This window comes from Nannobrachium achirus (genome assembly GCF_963921795.1).
Source record: "Nannobrachium achirus genome assembly, chromosome: 7".
In the NCBI taxonomy this organism is placed as follows: domain Eukaryota; kingdom Metazoa; phylum Chordata; class Actinopteri; order Myctophiformes; family Myctophidae; genus Nannobrachium; species Nannobrachium achirus.
In genome coordinates this window covers 24,860,415-24,885,397 of record NC_137816.1, presented here as the reverse complement: position 1 = coordinate 24,885,397, position 24,983 = coordinate 24,860,415, and the positions used below count along the sequence as shown (strand labels likewise).

General features: G+C 41.3%; 1 protein-coding gene across 1 annotated transcript in view; it reads left to right on the top strand.

The window, feature by feature from the left end:
* Positions 1-2,328: 2,328 nt before the first annotated feature.
* The window catches only part of tox3 (TOX high mobility group box family member 3), a gene marked incomplete at its 3' end in the record, with an annotated part of 77,344 nt that continues 54,689 nt past the window's right edge, over positions 2,329-24,983 (top strand). The window contains exon 1 of the mRNA XM_080729682.1: positions 2,329-2,455. Within this exon, the coding sequence (XP_080585808.1) occupies positions 2,354-2,455 (102 nt within the window). The 5' untranslated portion in view covers positions 2,329-2,353. The remainder of the gene's footprint in view (positions 2,456-24,983) is intronic.

The following is a 24,983-nucleotide window of genomic DNA, read 5'->3' as shown; positions in this document are numbered from 1 at the left end:
ATTCTTTATTTTCCTTCAATAATTTGTTTCTTATTTTTATCTGGTGTATTAGGTGACACTTTTTTCTTTACAATATGAGAACGTAAGAATAACTTCATGCCTACTGCTATCATACATTATGATTAAAAAGTAAAAACAAAAGAAAAGATACATTGCATACTTCTTTGCCCAAGCAACTGGGAGCCACAGGAGAGGGCCTACGAGCCTGCCACATGTGGCTCTAGAGCAGCAGGTTGCCTACCACTGGCCTAAAGGGATACACCGAAAAAGTCCCTTCTTGTTTCAATTGGGGTCCTATATGCATTCAATTCATAAACATGATTAAAAATGCCATCAAAATTCAATATCATCACAAATATAAAACACAGAGTAGAAAAATATATAATTAGTGATTTACATTCTAACTTGAGTCAATCAATCAATCAATTTATCAATCAATCAATCAATCAATCAATCAATCAATCAATCAATCAATCAATAGGCACTTTCACTTCTACACTTAGGGGACACGCAACCCAACAATGGATGCACCGGCGCATAGAAGTCTCTCTTACACAGTAGCCATAGCCGCTTCTATGACCTGATGATGAGATTGAATGAAGTGCAACAAATTTTAAAAAATATATAATAATAATACAAAAGAAAACACACAGATGAACTAGAAGCAGTGCTCTTACGAGCACAGGTCTCCACCAGGCCACACAAATTGCCCTGTTATAGCACCACCATGAGGGTGATTTGAGAAATTTGAAGTGGCATTTCTAGCTCTACCAGTGGGAATGTGCACGCCCAATTTCACCAAGATTGCACGATTTGAGGCATTTTGTTCAAAACGGAGCAATCCTGCAAACTTTGGAAGCCAATTGTAGCCAATCAGGATGGAATATGGAAAATCGGACGTATCCATGATGATCACATGACTGTAGAGATACTGTCTACAGATTTGTAGGATTTTTGGACAAAATCTGTAGCAGTAGTGTACAGAAATGTGTTTTGCAAACATCGGCCTCATGGTGGCGCTAGAACAGGGCCATTTGAAAAATGTGGGGCAGAGGTTCTGAATTGGCATCCAGGGAGTGTGTGTGCTCAGTTTGGCAGCGATCGGGCCAACGGCGCCAGAGATTAGCTGTACACAAACTCGGAGGACGGACGCACGCACGCACGCACGCACGGACGGACGGACGGACGGACAGGGGCGAAAACATACTCTCCCCCTGCCTTCGGCTGGTGGAGACAATGATGATGTTGTGTGTTTCCTGGATCACTTTGTTACACCAATTAAAAGGCAATTGAAAATAAATAAATATATATATATAGGTCAACAGGGTAAGGACTGAGTGAGTCAAATGCTGATATTAATATTTATACTAGGCTATTATACTGTAACTTAAGACATGTCAATCACCAGTTAGCAGCATGTCACTCTTTTTTTCCCCCTTCTCACTCAGACAGCTGCGGTCAAGGTGGGAGTGGCTTGTTGTGTTTGGGGCGTGGCCTACTTGTTCACACATTTTGCCTTGTTCATCACGACAGCGGAGCCAGAGGCTGAACATAGGACAGTCGGTGAAGTGCATCACGTATACTAATTGTTTATCATCTCTGGAGGGTTGTTGTTATGCCTGTTTACAAACCCTCGAACACAAGTCTGTTTAGCATAGGCTTGCGTAAAGCGACAAGGTGGAGTGTGTAGCCTACTCTGCTACTCTCACTTAAAACGCTGAATATTTCAACTAGACTGCTAAAGCCAAACTACTTTTATAAGTTGAGGGAACAAACTTCTGTCTAGTCTGACGGGCACGGGGAGAACACGGACGCGCACGGTTCATTGCTTTGCAGACAGAGAGACACCGCATGCATGGACAGTGGCTGTTGTTTCACGTGTGGACTTATTGTTGCGCGGTCTATTCCCACTTAATTGCAGTTTTGATTGTGTTTTCTCTCCCCATCCGAACGGGGTGAAGAGGAGGAGGTGCACCAGAACCACGCACCGCCGCACGCATGGCTCTCTTTGTACACAAGTAGCCGCTTCTAAATGCACGGGCAAACTGCGCGTCCTGGCGCACATATTAATAGGCTACTACTACTAGAGAGGCACGGTCCAACCTTCTCCTTAGAAATGAAGCGTTTAATCGCGGTGTAGAAGAGGAGTATCACAACTTCCCCTGGCTTTAGCTTCACCCGAGCCCTTTCTTTCTGTCAGTGTCTCGTTGTGTCCTAAACAAAGCTTCGGACAGCACCGCCGCTTCTCTCTCTCTCCCCCTCTCTCTCTCCATCCAAGTGCGCGTTGGTTGGATTGTACACGGTAGAGAGAGAGAGACACACATTGCGCTCTGCGACCCCTCAACAAGACATCATGGATGTAAGATTTTATCCCACTGCCGGTGGAAATTCTATTCCAGGAGAGCCACCGAACCTGGATTTTGCCCACTGTTTGGGCTACTACAACTTCAATAAGGTGAGCAATTGTACTTGTTTTCCAGACAGTTTTTGTGTTGTGTGCTACGCTCCCCCCTAAACCATGTGAGGACTGTGCTTTTATTTTATTATGTGGTTGGCTAGCTTACAAATCGGACAAGAAATTCTGGCTAATATAAAACATATATTACAATGTGCATTTTCTCGCTGTTGCTGCTTGCAACATCGTTATTGTTCACAGAAAGTGCCTCTGGCTGGCTGCCTGTGTCACTGTCACTGTCCTCCGCTTCACTTGGGATAAACTTTGTTGTGAACGGGAGAGAAAGAATGACCACATTGATGGTTGCTGGCTGTTACAGACTGTGTGTGTGTGTGTGTGCGCGTGTGCGCGTGCGCGTGCGCGTGTGTACATTACAACTCGAGCCATCCTCATTACATTACCTACAGTAAACTCTCTCACCCGGTGTGATGTTGTGAGCCACAATCAAGGGCGCTGTTGGCTATAGGATTTCATGTTCTTAAAAAGATCAGTGGTGGGTCACTGAAACAGCACCCTATAAATGTTTGAATGTGTGAAAGGCAAAGGCATATCCAGTGTCAAATCAACTACTAGGTTAGACTATGCTCCAGTGTTTCATTACAGGTCACACAAGCCCATTGACCTATTGCTAGCTTGTTGTGAAAACACCCATCTTTTTTAATCTGGTTGCATAAGAATCTATCATATACCTATTATATATGCAACTTATACACAGCCACAAATCAACTGCTACTAAAATGCAACAGAGTGGTCTCTTAGGTTACTTGGATATTGTGGTTTTGATTCTGCCTGTTCTTGAGTCTTCTTCTGATCTTGAAGTAGATTGATTGAATACTGCTTTATTAACAGTTTGCAAATAGTACAGTGTTATGAATTATGATTTTACAACAGTACTAAAGGATAACACAAACAAACAAAAAATACCTACGGGCTTGTGTCCTTGGTCCTGTGTATTCAATTCACAGAGGGTATTTATTCCAAGTATTGTACATGAACAACTTCTCACACTGCTATCTCCCACACCACGACATTCTTAATCCATTATTGTACTCTCGTTGACTCATGGTTTTTAATCTTATGTTATGCATGCATTTCAAGCATGGCACAATGGCAGCAATGGCTCACAGTGCATCTTCAAAGTACCACAACAACAACATAGGACATGCATGAAGAGAAGATCCCACCCTTTTTCTTATGCTTTCCCTACCTTCTTTTACACACTTGAATGCAACCATATTTATATTGCATAAAGCGAATGTATAGGCCTAACTTTGCTGATGGTTGTGTTATTATTGGAAATATGTCATTTGTTTGTTCTACACAACCCATGATGCATCAGGATGCATATCCTGAACCCGATGGTCCTTTGCTAGAACTAAAAAGAATATTTAAAATACAAAAAGGTTTTCCTTAATTTTGATCAAACTTCCTCCTCCACCAAACGATTTAGCCCTAAAATAACGTACAGCTCAATCTGCCTTCACTTCACTATGTGTATAATAGCCTCTTCAACAGTTACCAGGTCTGTGTCTACTGTTTCATCATGCTTTTTGTCATATGGTCAACCTAAGGTGTCATGAGTAACCCCCATAGTTTCATCATTCATCATGTCTGTGCCCGACCTATAGAAGCCTAAACACATTGGTTTATATTACAGTAGAAACATGGCTTCTACAGTTTGCTTGGCAAGTTGCACAAACCAAAGGAAATCTATAACTGTAATTGGCAAAAATGTATATGGGGAGTAGAGGAGGGATGGGGGTGGGGGTGAGGGGGTAAACCAACTCCTCAGTGAATTTCTAGAGAGACACGCTTGAAACACATGCTCATTAGAACATCCATCTAAAAATGGACTCCAGCATTATTCAAATAATAATTAGAGTAATTCTTTATTTGAATCAGCTAAATGAGAGGTGACCTGAGTAGTTAGTCACTGCAAGGATGTGTCATGTTTACACATTGCAGGAATTTTGAGAGTTGTTTCTTTAACCACATTAACTCTGGCGTCCCTATTTTGGGTTCATGAAAAATATATATTTCAGTTATTCCCCCTCCCCCAAAAAGCAGATCTACAAGCTCATAACGCGTCTTGATGCGACACATTGTAAGCTTGCAGATCAACTGTTTTTAGTATTTGTCATACAACAAAGTATATAATAGGCTTAAGTGGTTACTCTAAACCACCATAGTAGCTGTGAAAAGCAGAAAGAAACTTTTAACTGTGCTTTCAACAGTCATCAGATCAGATTAGCAGTTTTCATGTGAAACCAGCAATAGCCTCTCAAAATATTGGCACAGGAAATATAACATTTTATGAAAGTAGCAGAGACAGAAGAGGCCCGGAGGAACTTGAAAGCATCAGAGATTCTTTTAAATCTACAGAAATATCCAAATGCGCAGCAGAAACCTAATTAGGTGCTGCAGTTGGGACTAATGAACCTGTCCTCTTTTTTTAGCACTGGAATTAAGTAGAAATGGCAGCGTGAGAAGAAAAACAGTGCAATTGCATTCAACTGAATAATGTTAACCAAATATGTTTAATAAGGAAAAGGAGTTGTTGTAATTATGAAACTGAAATGAAACCCTTCATGGAGACTATCATTAAGGATTATGTGAAGCTCATTTAATGTTTCCCAGGTTATTTGTTTTTATTTATTTATATATACTGTATATAACGGCATGGGTTATGTTCACAAGTCCAAGGCCCTTTTTTGTCACTGATTGGCTGGTACTTCAAAACACTGAGGGAGTTTTACATTGCATTTAATTTATCTGGTATAATGACTTTAGTTTTACTGGCTCTTTGGCTTGTGTTGAGAGCACATGTGGTTGTAGTCAGTGAAATTTACAAGACCTGCCTCACTTTGGAAGTTTAAATGAATACATGTCCACATTTATGTATGTATTTCTGTTCTCATTTTGGTTGTTGAAACACCAAGACCTGGTGATATGTGGGATGGTTAAAGTTATGTGGCTTTTTCTGGGCAAGCTCTGCTGCCATGCACAACATGACGCCTGATTTATATACTTAGTTGCGAGCTGGTGTTGCACACCGAAAACACCAGATCTACAAGCTTCACAATGAGTCAAGAATTCAAAAGCTTTTAGATCTGCTATTTTCGAGTGCGCGACACAGGCACGCAATCAGGTATAAATCAGGCATCGGTCAAAGGCGAGGAGTTCTTTTGGCTTCAGCTGGTTTGAGTATTCCTTAAAGTCATCTGTGATGGACTGAATTGGTTTCACGAGACGGGCCCAGTGTTATTGGCATATTTATGGTCCTATGTACCATTTTCCTGAAGTTTTAACAGTTTTTGAGATACAATATCCATTTAATGTAACATTTTATTAGCTACACGACTAGAGGGGATGAAATTACCAACAGATGTGAAAAAGATCCATAGCAGCCTGAACACATTAAATTAGTCAAACCGTTTCTGGCAGCACCCATACATCATAGTGCATGGCATGGGGGGGGGGGGGGGGGGGTTAGTTTACACATTTCAACCAAATACAATACTATAGGCCTACTGTGTACACAGGAATTTGCCTTGATGGCATTGGTGCAAGGACATACTGTAATTGAGAATGTATAAAGTCACAGAGCATAGCATAATGACAAACAGAGCAAGGACATGGAACATATAAGGATAAGTTCACTGTTGATGATTTCTATTGTATGTAACATTGTACGAAATGGTAAGTGCATGTTGGAGCCAGTATGTTTCTGGATTGTGTTAATATCTCATCAAATGTGTCGTCAAGCAACATGTTCTTTTTACTTTGGCTTTGTTGAGGGAATTATAAGTAATGTCGGTGAGGATGATGGCTCCTCCTTTGATGCTGCTCGGCAGACGTTTTTTTTTCCTGTCACACAGAACAAATATGAAGTGCCCTTGAGAATTTATTTAACATCTACTTTGAATTTGATTGGCCACTCATCTGCTATATGAAAGACCTAAAGTGTGTTGTAAAAGCAACAATTAGAAAGTTGTCCACCCTGTAATGCGTGGAGTGATGATGCAAGTGTTGCAGCTGCAATTATCCACGGTCTTTACTGAGGCCATAAAAATTAATGTGCTTTTAGGTGAAACAGAAGTTTAATTGTGAGTGACTCGGGGGCCCTGTTGCTGTTGCTCCATGCATATTCATGGAAACCAAAATCTAAAAGGAATTCAGGTGGACAAAGGAGGTGCAGAAATTACTGTACCTTCACAAATCCTCTATTGTCCACTGGCTGGAGTGCATGCTAGGCGTCCTTTGTCTTTCCCATCCTAGTTGAATGGGAGGGAAGGGGTTAAGTCACTGTTCAAACCAGGGGGCTGTGTGTGTGTGTGTGTGTGTGTGTGTGTGTGTGTGTGTGTGTGTGTGTGTGTGTGTGTGTGTGTGTGTGTGTGTGTGTGTGTGTGTGTGTGTGTGTGTGTGTGTGTGCTGTGTACACAGCTGGTGCCGTTTCATCACACACACATTCTAAACATATCCAAACACAACTTTAAATGGCGTGGGGTAACTTTAGAGAGTATCTTCTTTGTCAAGCCTACAAGTTGATGGATATGACCCTAAGCTAACATGTTCAACATTTAACATTTAGTGCCCAGGACGTGCACAGGCCCATGTGTTTCGCTGAGTCTTTTTAATTGTGCCCTGTCAGAGATCTGGTTCACCACATTTATTAAACACCTAATTTTCCCTCAGAGATTAGAGACTTGTTATTTTTAGCTTGCCAGCTTGGAGGCGTACTGTACGCGGAGTCCCTAACCCCTGAAGAATGACTTCTCTGTCTGAGTGTGCACAAATTCAGGCCATGGCAGATCAAGCGGCTAAATGAAGATGTTAACATTCGTCAAACATGTACTGTAGCATGCGCGTAGGTTTGCTTCATCCACATCTGTCCTAACATCTCCTGTGTAGTCTTCCCTTAAACAAATACCTGATGCATTATGATTATATATAGTTTTAATTATTATTACTATATTATTATTATTATACTATATGATGATATTGTCGTGGGGGGGGGGGGGGGTCATGGATTCTTGAATGATTGTCATAGAGGATATATAATAATGGAGAATTAACTGTTAAACGTTTATGGAAGGTAGAGTTACAAATTGTGGTTTGAGTAGAGAAGACCAAAAACAGGGTTGTAATAACCCTATGAGCATGATGATTTCTGATTCCTCTGGCAACCACATTATCAAGGGTAAAATCTCGATATTTTAACGTTCCATTAGTTCGACTTAAGGGTTAGGGTTAGGTTTAGGCATAGTTTTACTGAGGTTAGGGTTAGGGTTAGGGTTAGGTTTAAGTTTAGGCATAGTAGCATTCACCAGGTTAGCATTCACCAGCGTCGGCATGTTAGCATTTCACCAGGTTAGCAATAGCATTCACCAGCATCGAACTTATGGGACATCGAACAAACGTTACATTGTAATATTGCTACGTTCCCATTATCAAGGCTGTCACACTTCTCATTTTATTGATCACATTGACATGTGGCTGCATGCATGCATGAGCGCATGCAGGCACATATAAGTGGACACATATATGCAACAAAAATGTACAGACACGCACAGTTACATACATTCACATAAAAGCAATAATGAGCAGTCCCTTTCGATTTGCTTCAACTTGCCGTTTTACTACAACGATTCGTCTTCATGCCGAACCTGTGTGCCATGACATTGGAGCACATTGCCTGTTTTGTTTTTATGAGGTGGATTTGAAAAGGCCTGTGAATATAGCCTCTTAGCTTACCCACAATCATGCTGGGGCCGTTATGAGGCCGCGCCATGCCGCATGGCGCCATGGCATCGGCTAAGTTGCTGCAAAGCTTACACCAACAAAAGTTAACACACGACCGCGATGCTATGAGATTCTAATAACAGACAGCATCCTGAATGGCCATGCCAGATTTGAAAATAACATGTTTTGGATGATTTAGTGATTGTTTTGGTGGCATATTGCCCCACTATAACACATTGTAGGTTACCGAGTTACGTGCAGTAGAGGTTGTCGACAAGGCATTTGAGTAGATTTTGGTCAGAGAACGATCGCTGAGGTCGGAAAAGATTGGAAAATTAAGTCTAGGTTGAATTTGGACACTATTCCCTAAGCTCTCATGCTGGCACGCCTGAGCTGTACCGAGCACCGTTATCAAAGCAGGCCGAAAATCCAGGAATGGGCCCAGTTCCCACCCATAACGATGGAAATGGTGCACAAATGGAAATGCCAATGGAACAGTTTACTTTCTGACTTGGGAACCATCGTGCGGCCCTGTTGTGGTGGGTGTTAAGGGCTATGTAAATCTTTAGATTTGACAGGCCATTAGCCAGATCAGCCCTCAACAAGACCATCTTTAATCCCACCGTCCCCAATCATAAATCCTGTGCCGGTTACATCTCTCCTCAAACATCAGTCAGCATGGAGCGCACTCTCATTATTTTACCAGTAGGTTGTGGTCCAAAACGTAGGTCACGACGAGGCCATCTTGAGAGGACAACACAACAACAAAAGTGTTAACCACTTTCAACCTGGTGTCCCTATTTTAGGCACGTCATTAAAAGTGTAATTACAAAAAGACATTAAAAAGACATTATAAAAAATAGCCTTATCTGCAAGTCCACAGCGCATTGTTATTTTTTTGCACGACACAAAGTATAAGATGGGGTTTAAGTAAACAGAAAGGTACTGTGTTGTTTTGGACCCTGTGAAACCATACGCAAATGTGCATATTCATCCAGAGTGTGTGAGAATAAACTAGCACCGGGGACCACAGTGGGAATTACAGTACATACTGTACATACTGTAACTAATGTTAATGCTGTTCACAGCCCATTGAGCTTTACAGGGAATACAGTATATCCCCTGACACTGGTACTTGTGCTGTTATATGAAACACCCAGGTTGTTGTGGAAAATTCCCAGCAACACCTGACGGGAACGTCATTATAGGAGGATTATTATGAGCGCAAGTGTCATGGTTTGTGGGTGGTTAGATTATGTGACCATTTATCATTGTTCAACATCAGTACCACCACGTGCCAGGGACACCTGTAAACTCTCTCTCATGAATGCAAGTCTGCCAATCTGCCATTAACTGTCAAAGTGGTAGACATTTTGTTGTATTCACACTCACACTGCAAAAGAATGATTTGTGTGAAGGAAGACAGGAAGTAGGATGTCATGGATGTTGCACGTGAATTAAGCTAGTCGTTCATGTCTGAAGTCATGAATGAAGCGTGCGTTCTGCTCTCAATGAGGCTAATGAAGATTCCTCTCCTGATTACACTTCACATCAGACCAATGACAAACATAATGGATCTGCAAAATGCAATCCACCGGATAAGATTAACTGAAAATTGCCTCTTGCCTCTCTATTTGTCTCCTGAAATCGGGGTTGTAATTATTTTCCACATTTTTCCAGTGACCCTTTTCACATCATTACGGTGCAAATGAAACTTAAAACAGTGGTGGTGCGACCCATCTGTAATTTATTTTGTTTAAACCAGCAGAGCAGAGTGCCTAATGAGATTTTCTAGTGAGCTTGTACTGTTGTGCTCTGAGCCTGTGACATTGTGACAACCACACAAACCCTGGCGTCCTTATTCTGTTATATAATAATAATAGGCGAACGTTTGGTGAATATATTTGCTGAATATAGCTTATCTACAAGCTCACAAGTATACTCCCCCAGGGCGGTCTTCCTTTTTCCCTCTACACCAAATCTAAGCGAGGTATTGTGAGCTGGTAGATATGTAATATTTGCACAATGTCCTCCTTTTATGGTATGCATGCTCAGTATAGGTTCGCTAGGGTTCACATTGTTAAGGGTTTAATGACATTCAACTCTGAGCTCTCTGTACAACCTAAGCCTTTGTAGAGAGCAGAGCATCTCTAGGCAAACCCTTCCGGAACCACAAGGGTCTCAGAATTATCATGTGACTGCCAAGGTCTATAGCTGTGTGATGGAATCTAGCTGCTGCTATCATTGAGCTCCCATGAATCAGACCAGTCCCCACAAGATATATTTTTCCAGCATGATAAACTGCTTCAATCTGGTCTTGGCTCACTACATCTTTGACAGCATCAACCGTGAATTAAACACTTTTCAAAAGGACCACTCAATCATTTCCTGGTTGGCTGATTCAATTCAAAGTGTTGGCTCCCAGTAACGGTTCGGCTTGCAGTTGAGAAGACATTAATGTTTTTTTAAACCACTGCATGCATGTTTTCATGTTTCATAGACCCAATGCCTAATTTTCTTAATGGGCTCAATATCTGCATCAGACCATGCAGTTGTTATGTCTTAATAATGTTATTTTCGAATAGACTTGCGTGACCTAGAGCCCTTGGCTCTTTTAACGAGTAGAGGCCTTTGACGAATGTCCTCCGTCTCGCTCTTTTCTCGGTAATATTTTCTACGCTGGACAAGTTGAATCCATCTATGCTGTTATCACAGTCTGGACCTCTCATACCCAGCAGTCCTGTCTATATATTTTTCCCCTTTCAAGCTATGCCCCTAATTCCTAGTGGGCAGCAGCAGTATCTATTGAGCAGATGAAATAACATCAGGTCTTTTACAATTACTGACCGTTCACTCAAGACTCGCAGATCAGCCCTGTCACGGAACAAAATAAATATGGTCTTCTGGGTTTGTTTTAACAAGATTGTTTTCCCTGCTTTGATTGTGTTGCTACTGCTAGCCTTCAAGGAAATTCTGCCTCTTTGCTTTTCACAGAATATGTCACTCTTTCAACAATGTGTTTTCATGGGCTCCGCTGAAGGTGAATTTCCTCTTCGTTAGTGGCATGGATTCCAAGAACTCAGGAGTGTGTCTAATAATATTCCATGTTATTCAGGGGACAATGTGATTGTTCCATATCTTTTGTGCAACTGGCTCTAGCTACACCAGCCACCAGGTGGTCCTTATAAGGACCTGACAGTAAAAGCAGGTGTGCAAACACCCTTCAGACATAGTGGGCAGAGCTTAAAATAATGGAGGTAAATAAAACTTGTTTGGATTTTCAAATGGATGGCATGTTGATATAATGTAATGCCATCATGTATAAGGGAAGCTGACAGTTGAGTATGACTCACCACCACACCTTATGTATACATGATTAATGTGAATGTGTCATTTTGCGAAGTACAAACAAAATTGGAGACACTGATGGCTGCGAGATACATCCACTCAATTGTCAGTGTCATTCAAATGTCAACTTTGGATACAGCTTGAACCACTGCTGTCTAAAAATCGATTTGGTTAGCTCCCCAGTGCAGTCACAGGAGATTTTAGTTGTATTGTATTGTATTGTTCACTTAAAAGGAAACATGGCATATAAAGTTTTAACAGTTTTTCCGCTAGGGTTGTGGAATTACAGCCTGTGATTATTTACACGTCTGTTCAGAAGCTTTTATTTATGTTTTTTATTGCTTTTTGTATCCTTTTGTTACAAGGCAAGTCGAGGCACGCCAGACAGTTTTCATAGCAAAAATATCAAATCTACAAGCTCACAAGTCACAACGCACAATTTTAGTCTGTACTGGGAAATGAGAGGCACAAATTAAATTAAGTCATTCATAACTTTTTGTGTATTTATATTGAATTAATAATGTGTGTAAAAAAAATCCCAAGGCACACCTTCACTCGCCTTAGGGCACACCAGTGTGCCTCCGCACACACCACGCACCATTTTTAAACCGCTGTTCTTACTGTGGCCTAGGCTTGAGCTACTCCCTTACAGCAAGCAGGGTTTCAGAGTGCTCTTATGTTAATCTATTATAAATACATCATAATTAACGATTGCCAGTTCACTTTGCCCAAACATTATGGATGTTTGTGGCAGTGTGTTAATGTTAATATCTATCTGAATCCAATTTAACTTTTAGCACCAACACTGCAGCGTATAAAATCACTTCGCCCAATAAATACAGTTTAATACTCTCCTCATTTTGGAGAAATGCCCACCACACTTTGCCACAGTTTTTGATTGGATCTTTTTTATGGACACGCATTAGACTGATAAGAATGTTCTATTGCAGATGCACACTTTTTTGTTCCTGGAATTGTCCTTTCGCCCATAATTCATGTCAGATATCAATGGCAGTATGTGAAGGTGCTCTGCTGATGGAGGCCAGTCTCTCATCTACCACATCCGTCTGGAGGGGAATTAAACAGCTGTCCTTGGAACAGTATGTTTTCCTTTCATGGTCTCCTATAGATGATTTTAATGGAAATTCTTTTGAATCCGTTTTGAAAAAAAGGATTCCTGTGATTTTCAAGGACACTTTTGCTTGCTTGTGTGGTTTTTAGGGTCACCTTTCTAACCACATTATCCTCGTGTGTCCCTATTTTGGGGAGAACAATTTTGCGAAATGAGCAGATCTACAAGCTCACAACGTGTCGCAATCTGTTTTTGGCAAAGATATTTGGTGTAGAGGGAAAAGGGGAGGGGGCCAGCCAACAAAGTATATAGGGTTTAAGTGGTTAAAGGAGTAGTTCACCCAAAAGATTTAAAGCATTTCATTCTCCTTTTGCAATTTCTTGGACAGATAGAATCTTTAACCCTTCTTGTGCCGATCCCGAACAAGTTCGGCTTTTTTTCAATACAATACAATATTTTCTTTGCTATTTTACTTACCCTGAGCTGCTTGTAGAGACGTGGGTGGTCCTGGCTCGTCCTACGCTTTTCAACGAGCCATTCTACGTGGTCCGACGATTTATTCCATTGAAAATGGCCAGATGCAAAGTTTAGAGCCCCCCAATTTTTACTCCATCTATGCTGTCGGCGACGCGACGTATTCCGGGGTGCCGAAGCCTCCGTCTAAATTTTCATCCAGGCCGCCAGACCGTGCTCTGTTTACACGGCCCGTGAGAGGGTAACGCCGCCGAATCGCGCCGCCGAATCCAATACATTCTCACATCTTTAGAGGTCATTTTCTCTGAACTGTGTTCCTATGGAAGCGAAAAAGTTTTTTTTTCGGCTAAATAGCCCCAAATCGGGCTTCTAAAATGAGTGTTAGCCTATAGCCATCTTGTAGCGCTCTTCATGCGGGTCTCTTTCAATCCACTAGTCAACGTGTAATGAAAACTGACTGCTGCCTGGGTCCCCGTATGTAACAGCAGTGGTCTGTGGCGGAATGTCTGGCACTTTGGCGCCCTCTTGTGGCCTTGGCACGCAACTTGTTAATGAGTACAGCATGCACATAAAGGATTGAGTCTTGGGTCAGCCAGGGTCAAGTCCAGACATAAGACTCATCAAGAGGTTTTATGATGATTTGACAATATAGAGTTATGTAGCTCTGTAAGATAACAACACTGCACATAGCAGCGAGTTTTTAGCTTGTTGATTGACAATACAAACAAAGAGTGTAGAAACCGAGATATGAAACTCTGGTGCTTTGACCAAATTAAATGTAATGAATGCACATGTGAGGTAATTAGGGTTGAGGTTTTATGAGGCAACAGTGGTTGCCCAGCAATTCAACTTTCTGCTCACTGAGTAAAATGTCCACACCAAGAGCATGTTATTATTAGATTAACTATGCTGCTGTGTGTGCAAATCAACCATCGTGCATGTGTGTACATTTGACCAGCACCAAATTGGATTCATGAGACTGATCATGGCCTAGCAGAACTTGTAGAACTTTAATCCTGTAATCATACGATGACAATACCCTTTCTTCTTCTGTTTTTACTCTTAGGATGCAGTAATAAATTCCCAATTAGGGAAGGATTGGAATACAGATTCTAACATCTTGTTACAGAATGCATGTTTTGATGTGGGACTTAGTTCCTCCAGTGTTACCTAAAATAATTGCTCACGTCTTCATTTGTCCTGGCTTCTGAAAACAGTGTTATGTACTGTATAACATGCAGGGCTTCCTTTTAGTAACCAGTAAGACGGTCGTAATAATCATCTGACAGCACAGACAGATTTTCCGCTGTTAAGAGTGAGTTTTATGTAACTGTAATACCTATGATTTAAAATACTTCTGGTTGAGAGTGGGGGGGAAAATATAAATTGCTCCATGCCTCATAACTAGACTACTCTGATGGAGCTCAAATTAAAGGAACAGTTGTTTTTCATGTTGGTTGAGCACCTCCAGACTACTCGAAAATGGATTCTTGACTTGTGCAGACTTTTGATGTTTTTAGAAGTTGGAGAATACTCTTTTTGCGTAATGTCCATTGTCCACAGCATTCTTGCCTGCAGTGTTGCCATGTCTGCTTATTATGGGTGATTTTGGGCTTGTTTTTCTGTAAAGTAGCTTGTAAATATCAGCAGTTGCGGGTTGTGTTTTTTGGGGGGGCTTGTTACTACACTTGTTAAGTGTAGTTGGTTATTTGGGCTTGTTTCCTTATGTCGTTTAAACCAGTGGTTTAATTGCAGATTTGTGTTGTTAAAATATTTCAAAAATATATTAAATATTTTCTTTTGAAAATAGCTGATCTACAAGCTCACTGTGGCCAAATTATATACAGTAAAGAAAGTGCTCATGTGGCCTAGTCGCTTCTTGGGCTTGTTTTCATAGACCTCATTGCTTATTTCTTTCGCAAAATCCGCCAACAACAGTGCTCACCTCACTGTGATTTCTGTTCTGTGCTGCGGTGGCAGAAGAAGAAGCAGGACCAAGGAGGACTGCTGAGGTCTGGCGCTGAATCCTTTCAAAAAAACACATTCCTTCCAGGGGAAACTGATCTCGCTCCTCGTCGTTGGAGGCTCTTACTCACGGTGTACCTTTTCACACACCTGCGTAACCTTTGGGGGGAAAAAAAAGAAAGAAAAAGACGGAGCTCTGCTCCTCGAATTAGGCCAGAGTACATCTTTCCCCGTTTCTCCACTGATAAACGAGAGGAGAGAAGCAGAATGATTACGCTTGTATCAAAGACATTACAGGCGGCTGATTAAACTGTTAGCTCAGAGTTAGCCAAGGTTAACCGTCCCTAATGAAACACTTTGAAAATAATGATACGCTGCATGGTTTTATGAAGGCGTGTGGCTTGCTCAGCTCAGCAGTGGTGACCTTCAGCAGTTCCACAAGCTAATCACGGCGATCCCGTGGCACCCCTGCAGTTTCAAGACTCCATTAGATTCTGATATTCATCTAGGAGAGAGCAGACCTTACATACAAACTCTGGCTCAGAAATGGTCGTCGTGACATTGAGATGGCTGACCGCTTTCATTTCATGTAGCACGCAAGACGCATATGGTTAATTCAGATTCGTGGGACCTGTACGACTATATGACTATTGCTCTTTGGCGAGGCCATATACCCTTTCTTATTAATGTCAGCTCCAATTAATCTGATCAAAGATGTGCTATTCTGCGGACAGGTCAAAATGTGGTCAAATGCCATATATCAGTTGTCAGTTGCCTTATATTGCAGGGCATATTGCTTATTAAAATCAGCAGCATATTTGCTCACTTAGGTATCTCCAATCATTTTCTGTTCAGGCCTTGTAGAGTTTCATGTTGAGAACAGGCATTTGCCTCTGCTACACAAGCTATACACTTACAGAATAAGTAATACTTACTTCACTAGGCACAGAAACACTAATATTAGCTTTGGCTAACAGGTTTATTACCCAAAGGATGTTATATGTGAACACTGTCTGCAATTTATTTTAGTCTTGCCGAGGATATAGCCCTGTAATATAACTAGAGGGGTGAGAGAGTCTTAAGATGTTTTTCTGCTGATTCAGAAACCCGAGAGCAAAAACAAATACTGTAAAGCCTGATTTATACTTTGTTGTGTGCCGGTGTCACTCGCCAAAAATAGCTGATGTATAAGCTCACAACGCATCGCGTTGCTGTGAGCTTATAGATCTATTTTTGGCATGAGACACAGCTGTACGATGACAAAATACAAGTTGAGCATAATGTAAAGCCATTTCCCCCTGAATGCGATGGCTTGTTGTTTATTTAAACTCATCCTTCATCATCCAACTCTCTCAACCTCGTGTAGCCTACATCTCATTCAGCTGGTGTGTCATTACTTTGATTCTGGTGATACACTGGTATGATATTCATGTCAGGGTGATGGTTCTGGGCAGTGGTGGAAAGTAACCACATTCACTCAAGTAGGCTACTGTACTTGAGTACAATTTTGAGGTACTTTTACTTTACTGGAGTATTTCCAATTTTCAATACTTTTAATTGTACTACACTACATCTCAGAGGCACATTTAGTAAATATTACAACACACACACACACACACACACACGCGCGCGCACGCACGCACGCACACACACAGCGTGTTGTGAGCTTGTAGATCTGCTATTTTCAAACGATTTTAATACATTTTATACATATAATACCTTGTGAAACAGGACATTCTGCATAATGAGTATTTTGGTACTTTAAGTATATTTTGCTGCCAATGCTTTTGTACTTTTAGTCGAGTACATTATGATTACCAGACTTTTACTTGTAGCAGAGTGTTTCTGGTGGTATTGATACTTTTACTTAAGGAAAAGACATGCAGTACTTTTCCCACCACTGGTTCTGGGTGCCATGATGAATTAAGCACATGCTTGTATGCCCATGCATAGCAAAATCCAATGTTGATTTAACTCTGTACAAATTACACAGTTCATTTTTTTTTTACACTTGTGATGAAAGAGTTAGTCTAAATGAACACTCCAGATGTCATTGTATGCTGTATACAATATTTTAGTTTCATGACTTCTCTTTCACTTGCTGTCAAATATAGAATGTCATATTGATCATAGTGAACCCCCACTACCCCACTGCACACAATTCTAACCACAGCACTAACATTCCTTTTGCTGTTATAATTTATTTACTGTAGATGCAGGGGCGCGTGACACATGCAGTGGTGCATGGCACCGAAAATAGCTGATCTACAAGCTCACAACACGTGTCAAGGCGGAGCATTGTGAGCTTGTAAATTGGCTATTTTCCATACATAGGATAGGGATGCAGGAGGATAATCGTTTTTATCACGAAACAAAACACTCAATAATCATTTCGCAGAGATTTTGTATTTATTGTAAAATCGTCCATCGTCTTATATTGATCAATTCACCTTTGCCGAGCTGCATATCCGGTATTACTTAAAGGGGAATACCACTCATTTTCAACTTTAACTATGTCATTAATATACCTTAAAGTTGTTGGGAGGTCATGTGATCAGTGACATTATGGCTTGCAGAGTACATCTTAATGATGTCACTGATCAAATGACCCCACAATCAATCCTCCAGTTCTAGGCAAAACAGAAGGGGGGGACTTCTTTTCTTCTTATTTCCACACTCTGAGGTATATTAATGGCATAGTTCAATGTTGAGAATGAGTGGTATTCCCCTTTAAAACCCACCTGTAAAGAACATACAGTCACATTCATTCCACCCTAGCTGGGGTTCAAGTGATTGATTAACAAATCACTTGTTGTGTAAATCTGCTATTTCTACTACTTCCAATACTTAAAGGAGTAGTTCACCACTTTTCAACCTGTCTTCATATAATAGGCCCTCACTAATGTTCATGATAAAATATTACAATTTTTTTCTACTAAGTCCAAGTCTCCTAGGAGAGCTGTGGGAAGTTCAGAATCCATTGTCTTGTGACATCATCATTTTCCCAAAAAAAGAAATTAATCAATATTTTTGAAAAAGATATTTAGATTTTTATTATCGCGAGAACAATGGCTTCCACTTTAAAATTGCAACTTTTCAGGAATAGAAAGCCTGCAGTTTCTATAAGCTGGATTGGCAAACGATGATGTCACAAGACGATGGGTTTCTGACCTGCCCACAGCCCTCCTCTGAGAAAAAAAAGAAAGCTATTTTTGAGTGAGGACCAATTAACATAGGTTGAAAAGTGGTGGTATTTTGTCCCCTCTAATTAAGGATACAAAAAAAGAATAATAAAAATAAATAACACAAAATAAAGTATAATTCTTTTGAAAAAGACGTTTGAATTAGTTTTTAACAAATTTGGATTCTCGTGACCCATAAAAAATGGTCTACGACCCACATATGGGTCCCGACCCACTGTTTGGGAAACAGTGCTTTAGGTTCATTCACATGTTCAAGTGTGTGCTCTTGCATTATTGGAGGGACACAGTTGGACTGCCACAAGGTTAACAGTTAATTAGTGTTTTTAAAATCCACTATGTAAATACTGTAGCTGCTAGTCAACTAATTTAAGACTAAATGGCCTTCTGCTCAGAGTCTCTGCACATAAGGTTATTAACCAGTGTGTTCATGCAGTCTAATCTGTTTATTTCATTATCATTATATATATTAGGATGAGAATTGTATCCGGGCCAGGGTACAGGCTACGTTTACAGTTGGTGCATCTGAATTTATATTACTGCTTTTATGTTTTATCTGGAGCACACAGAGACACTTCCCAGCCATTTCAGTTGATATGTAATAAATGAGTGCTGAGCTGAATGAGTTGTTTATGCTTGTATCAGATTGAACACGGGTTCAGTCAGTTGGCCCAGACACAGCAGGACAATCTGTTGTCTGTTTGTTCTGGTGTGGAGAGAGACCAAATTAAATTAATGGCCTGCTTTGTCTTCACCAAGTCCTTTATTGGATGCCTGTGTACCCCATATAGATACAGTATACATAGATGGGCATATAGATATATAAACACACACACATTCTAAGTCAGGGTAACTCCTATCCATGCTGTTTTACGAGCCGGTAGGATTAACCTGTGACAATTTATAGATGCTTTTTGTGTACAGATAGTACAGTCAAAGGTTATGCTAAAAGGATAACACAAAATCCCGGGCTTGTTTCAATTGTGGTCCATTGTACTTAATCCATCAGTAATACATACTGTATCTCTGCTGTCGGGCTGAAACCTCCAAAATGTTCATTTTAGGGAAAATGAGCTCAAGTGGAATTAGGAGGTTTTGACCGAAGGGATTTTTATTACTTTTCATTGGTTCAATATTATTTTAAGCAACACACAGACGTAAAGGGTGTTCAATAGCATATATTTATGAAAAAAAGAGAGGGCCAATCGGGTGGAGTTAGCTGGTTTGGCAGAAAGTGTGGAGTTAGGAGGTTTTGTCCCAAGCACTTTTTACTACTTTCCATTGGTTCAATATTATTTTAACCAACACTCAGATGTAAAGGGTGTTCAATAACCCTGGTTTATGCCCAAAAAATATCTAAAACCTCAAAAATGGAGTTAAGAGGTTTTGGCCAGACAGTGATGATATAATACAGAAAATACAATACAAATATACTACAAAAGATATTGAAATAAAGCTCAGTAGAATCATCCTATATTAAAATTAGCTTGTAGGAAGGCGGGTGGGGTGGGCTGGCGGGGCATACATCCGAAATCACTCTGACACAAGGAGTTCCCAATGCAGCTACACCCATATGGAGTGTCTTCTAAACTTAATGTGTTGCTATGGCATCAGCCGAAAACAGCTCAATATATGGGCACAAAAGGGGCATATTTTGTTGACATCAGCGATCTCCATATATGGGCGTAACAGGGACGGGGACTGTCAGATACAGATTTCTCCATATATGGGCATAAAAGGGACACGTTAGGCAGACGGAAACAGATATCACCAGATATGGGCACAAAAGGGACACGGGTACTCTGACAAGGCCCCCAACACCATGAGTACTGTCGGTGTGTGAGTGGCACGTAGTGGCCCGAACTCTGGAACCTCTAGTAATGTATATTTACAGTGAAAGGAGTGTGTGTGTTTGGGGGGGGCAGAGGATTGTACTATCCAGGTGTTCAAGGAGTTAAACCATGTTCGCTTGTATTTTGACGACAGGATTTTTTAAATATCTATCTATATATATATATATATATATATATATATATATAACATGAACTAATTAACAAATAAGAATAATTGCCACGTTTGCATATTCATCACCAGTGTCCCTTGTAAGATGTGAGCTCCAAGCAGGAACAACAAAGTTGTGCATAAATCAGAGTGGTTTTCTTTGCCAAGGCAGAAGCCCCTGGGAGGTACCTCGGTGCTTAATTAAAATCCAGAAGGATCATGTTTTAAGTGGAGGTGAGCGAGCACTGAATAACAATGACAAATCATGCCCCAGAGCATTAGTGGTGTGTTATGGAACAGAACAACACTACATCGTTTTTGTTTCTTTAAAAAAAAAAAGAAAAAAATTAGCGAGGCGTAATCTGACACACTTGTAAAAATGTTACTCATGGACAGCAGTCAATGGAGCTCCCACTTGTGTAGTTCTGGCGACTGTGCCCTCCAAAAACCCAGGATTGGCATATTAATCTCATAATTACCCATATGGGATTAGAATTAATACAGCTCTTTATTAGACATTATGTGATGGCTTAGTCTTTTTACTCGACTGTTTGTGATCCTTTTTAAGCCAGACAATCTGTCACACAGAGAGTGCTTGCCAACGAACAGTATAAGCAGGCTGTTTATATAAAATGTCATAGATCATCAGTCATTTCCTCAGTAGTAGAGTTGAGGGGAACACGGTTATAGCTGAAGCTACACACAGTATGTAGTTTGTCTAGGGAAGACTGTAGCGCCTTTCATTTGACGATATAGACCTTCAAAGTGAGACATCTAGCATTAGATAAAATATGACACTACAGCAAATGATGGATGGCCGCAAAGCAGAGCTGGGGAAACAAATGCCAGTTGTTTTGGACAGCACATCGGATGACACCAAGATACAAGATTGAGTCCTGTATTTTCTACAGATATGGAACGATTCACTTCAGTTTATCGATCTTTGCTTTTGTTACACCAAAATGGGAACACAGCGTTTTAGGAAATTAACTGCGCAGCACACAGTTTAGCAGTGGCACACACAAAGACTACATCCAGTATGCTCTGTATTGTACTAGGATGTCAGAGAGGCTACAATGGCTGGCTGTGCCCCGGAGGCTATTGTTGTCCCGGCTCTTTGAGTTTCTGGATCTGACAACTGTGCACTCACTGACCAGGCCAAGCAGTTCTGACTGGTCTCTGGGCGAAGAAGAGATGGTTTAGTGTAGCAAATCATCCCATTAAAGAATGATACATGCAGGGTACCGTTTGTAACAGAGGGAGGGCAGGGGAGGCAATCTTCTTAACCACTTAAGTCCTATTATACTTATTTGTACACACGAATAACGGAAATACTGTGTAGATTATCTACAAGCTCACAATGCATTTGATTGATCGATTGAATACTTTATTAATCAGAAATGTAAACAGCATGAGGTACAGGAGACATTTGAGCTAAAACACAAAAAGGTCATGGGGACTTGTTACTTACGCCAGCAGAGCGTGCAAGTATACTGCGTTCGGCTGCGTATGTAGGTGGGACCAGCATTTCTGGCAACGTTATCATTAACAGCCAATGAGGGACCAGCATACCCGGTGATGTCACTGGCATCGCCTCATGGCGCGCTCTGCCGGCACACAAGCAGGTCATACATGGCCTCAGGGACGTGCTGGCCATTGGGAAAAGCAGGACAACTCCCGAATGGCCGGTTCGTTCCCGGCCTGTCCAGGCCGGCCGGTTCATTCCCGGCCTGTCCAGGCCGGCCATTAGGAAAACATTTAAAATAAAATGTTGGCCTTCGTTCCATTTTGGGGGCTGGGCGGCCAACAAAGTAAATTGTCACTGTCGGGCAGAAACCTCGTATCTCCAAGTTTCAAATTTATACATTTTTTCGCAAAGCAAAGCCCTGCTTCATCATACAAGACCGTTGCACAAAAGTAGTGAAAACAGCAGATCTACAAGCACACAACGTTGTGTGCTTGTAGATCGGCTGTTTTCACTAGTTTAAATAATTTTTAAAATGATAAATACAAACGGTTTGGACATACAAGGTTTCCACCCAACAACGACGAAATATAACTCATGTACAGTAATTGGCCCACTGGCTTGTCACTTGTCATGATCTGAAATGGCAAATCTTTGAGTAGCAGCAGCACTATAGAGAGAGATCTCTCCCTATAGCGCGCAATGTGGGCCTCTCCAACTCTTTTTCCCGGGCTGAATCAAGGGCCCAGCACGTCCCTGCATGGCCTACTTGTGCACAAGATGCAAGCTGGCACCTCGACAAAGTGCAATTCTAGTTTCAATTCATCGACATAGCATAAAAAAAAAATCAACAATAATACTTCAACAAATACAAAACACGACATGTACAAAAAAGAAAAAGGGAAAACTTCGGCAGTGGATGACACCTCCTTTCTATCGGACATTGCATTTACCTCCCCTTGTTAACATAAATGTTTTAATTACATTCTGACATTATCAAACAAAAATATCAAACATATCATACAGTGTACATTTCTCCAAAAGGAACTGCATGTATTTAATTCCGTCTTGACCAGATGCAGGGATGAAATGGCCAGAGAGGGGGGGGGGGGGGGGGGGGCGATATCAAAAGCAGAGGCATGGATTTTCCACCCATCCCCCAAGCAAATCGAACCATGCATTGAATAAACTGTCCTACATTATACTCCTGTTTCTGCAAGCATCATAATTGTGATGTGCACGTGCCCTTTGGAAAGGCAAAGAGAGCAAAAATGTAGTAGCATGTTGGAAGCAAAAGCGCACTTATTATCAGCAACCGTCTCTCCAAGTTAAATCTGCTCATTTACATAGCTCTGGAGAGATATCCCCCAAGCAAGCAACCATCCCAGTGGCCAATCAGTCACAGCAAATTGCAGAGGTGGATTTTTCAGACTTGGCAGATTTGAATAAAGACATGATTATTATTATTATTGTGATGATTATTTCACTGTTGCTTGGTAGTCCCTGAATAAATTTGATGAGCCTTTTTGGAGCCAGCATGAACTGTACACGGCTACTGATTAAAAAAGAAGCAAAAAAAGCAAACAGAGAATTGAGAGTGCTGCCACTCAATGTGGCAAGCTAATTGGGCTGGTCTCTTTAGTGGAGATGAATGAAGAGATTATCTCTCCCTATGTGTCCGGTGAATCTCCCTCTGCAGCAGCAGGTAAATTGGCCGATGACAGACTGACAGGGGGAATTATTTCCCTCAGTCTCTCATTGTCTTTTTCTCTTCTTTCTTCACTTAAAACAACCAGTTGGTAATTATGGTGTGGCACCCTTTCTTGAAATACTTTGCCCCTCCCCCCACTACCACCTCTGTTCATGAATTCTGAATTTATATGATGGCACAAATCATGATTACATTTGCAATGCTTTTTAATCACTGGAGTAAAACAGACCTGTGTTGAATTATGACTTGAGTTCCAAAAGGCTTTCTTTGCTTCTAGGAGGCTGGATGAGATCCAGATTGTATGTTTATATGCCTATAATATGTGCTCCGTTGTACAGTACGACGTTGTGAACGTATAGATCGGCTATTTCGATCTGGACGCTATTGTACCACAAAGGATAAATCAGGCTTAAGTTCTCTATATGTCCACTTGACATCTGGCTCTGAATCTTGAGGGCAAATTAGCAGATAACAGGTTGACAGTTTGTCTTCCCTTTGTCTCTGACATACATTACCAGCTGTGCTTTCAGACTCTCTTTCTCAGGTGTGTTTGGCCATGGTGGGCATGGTTTTGAGGTTGGGTTTATGCATTTTTTTCTGTGAGATTAGGTTTAGGGCTGAGGCATACAGTACTCCAGAGACACATTTATTTCGGTTCGGCTCTGTCTAAACTACAGTATGACGTCACTCAGATGTTCGGTGCTGCCGAGTTTTTGTGACTCCCCGAACCGAGCTGAAATAAATTCGGCTCTAAATGTGGAGTATGCATCGCCCCTTAGGCATAGTAAGTATCTGTGAGGTTAGGGATGGGTTAGGTTCAGGCATATAACCACGCCCACCTGGGCAAAACACCAAAGAAAGAGGGAGTCCCCTGTGCTTTTATCCAGTTCTTTGCCACAACTAAAGCTCAATTTATATAAATTGCGACGTGACACTTTGTTAGCATGAAAATCTGTCCTTATTACGTGCGCCAGCAGAGCACGCAACTAGGGTTATGACTGTTTGTGGGTATGTGGCCATATTTGGCTACGGTGCCAGCCACTGACAAGAAAGTAACGCCAAATGACTAGGCGATGACTTTGGCTATGGGGCCACGGCACCCATATCCTAATGGCTATTGGGCCACGGCTCCAATGGCACATGCCATTGAAATGTTGAAATTAAGTTGGCACCTGGACAGTGCAGTTTAGTTGGCAAGTGATGTCATCGAGTGACCGAGTATTATGCATACAGTTAAGTGCCAACCTACAGCACAGAGGTGTTGCACTTCCATGCTTTCTGCATCTGCAAGAAAACACACACAATAAAGATGCCCTATTAAAGACGGCGTACCAATCTGGGGTTGCCACCTCCCCAGCCTCCCTGGCTCCCTGCAGACTGTATGTTCGCAGAGATTTGAAGAAGCAGGTCAAACGCGAACCTAATGAAGACGAATGAAGAGCGACAGAGGAACATGTGTGCCGGTGGATGGCAGCGAGCGGAGAGCAGAGCTGGCAGTGTACCGGCTCTCATTTATTTTCGGTGGAGAAAACGCACAGCTCAGTCCTAAA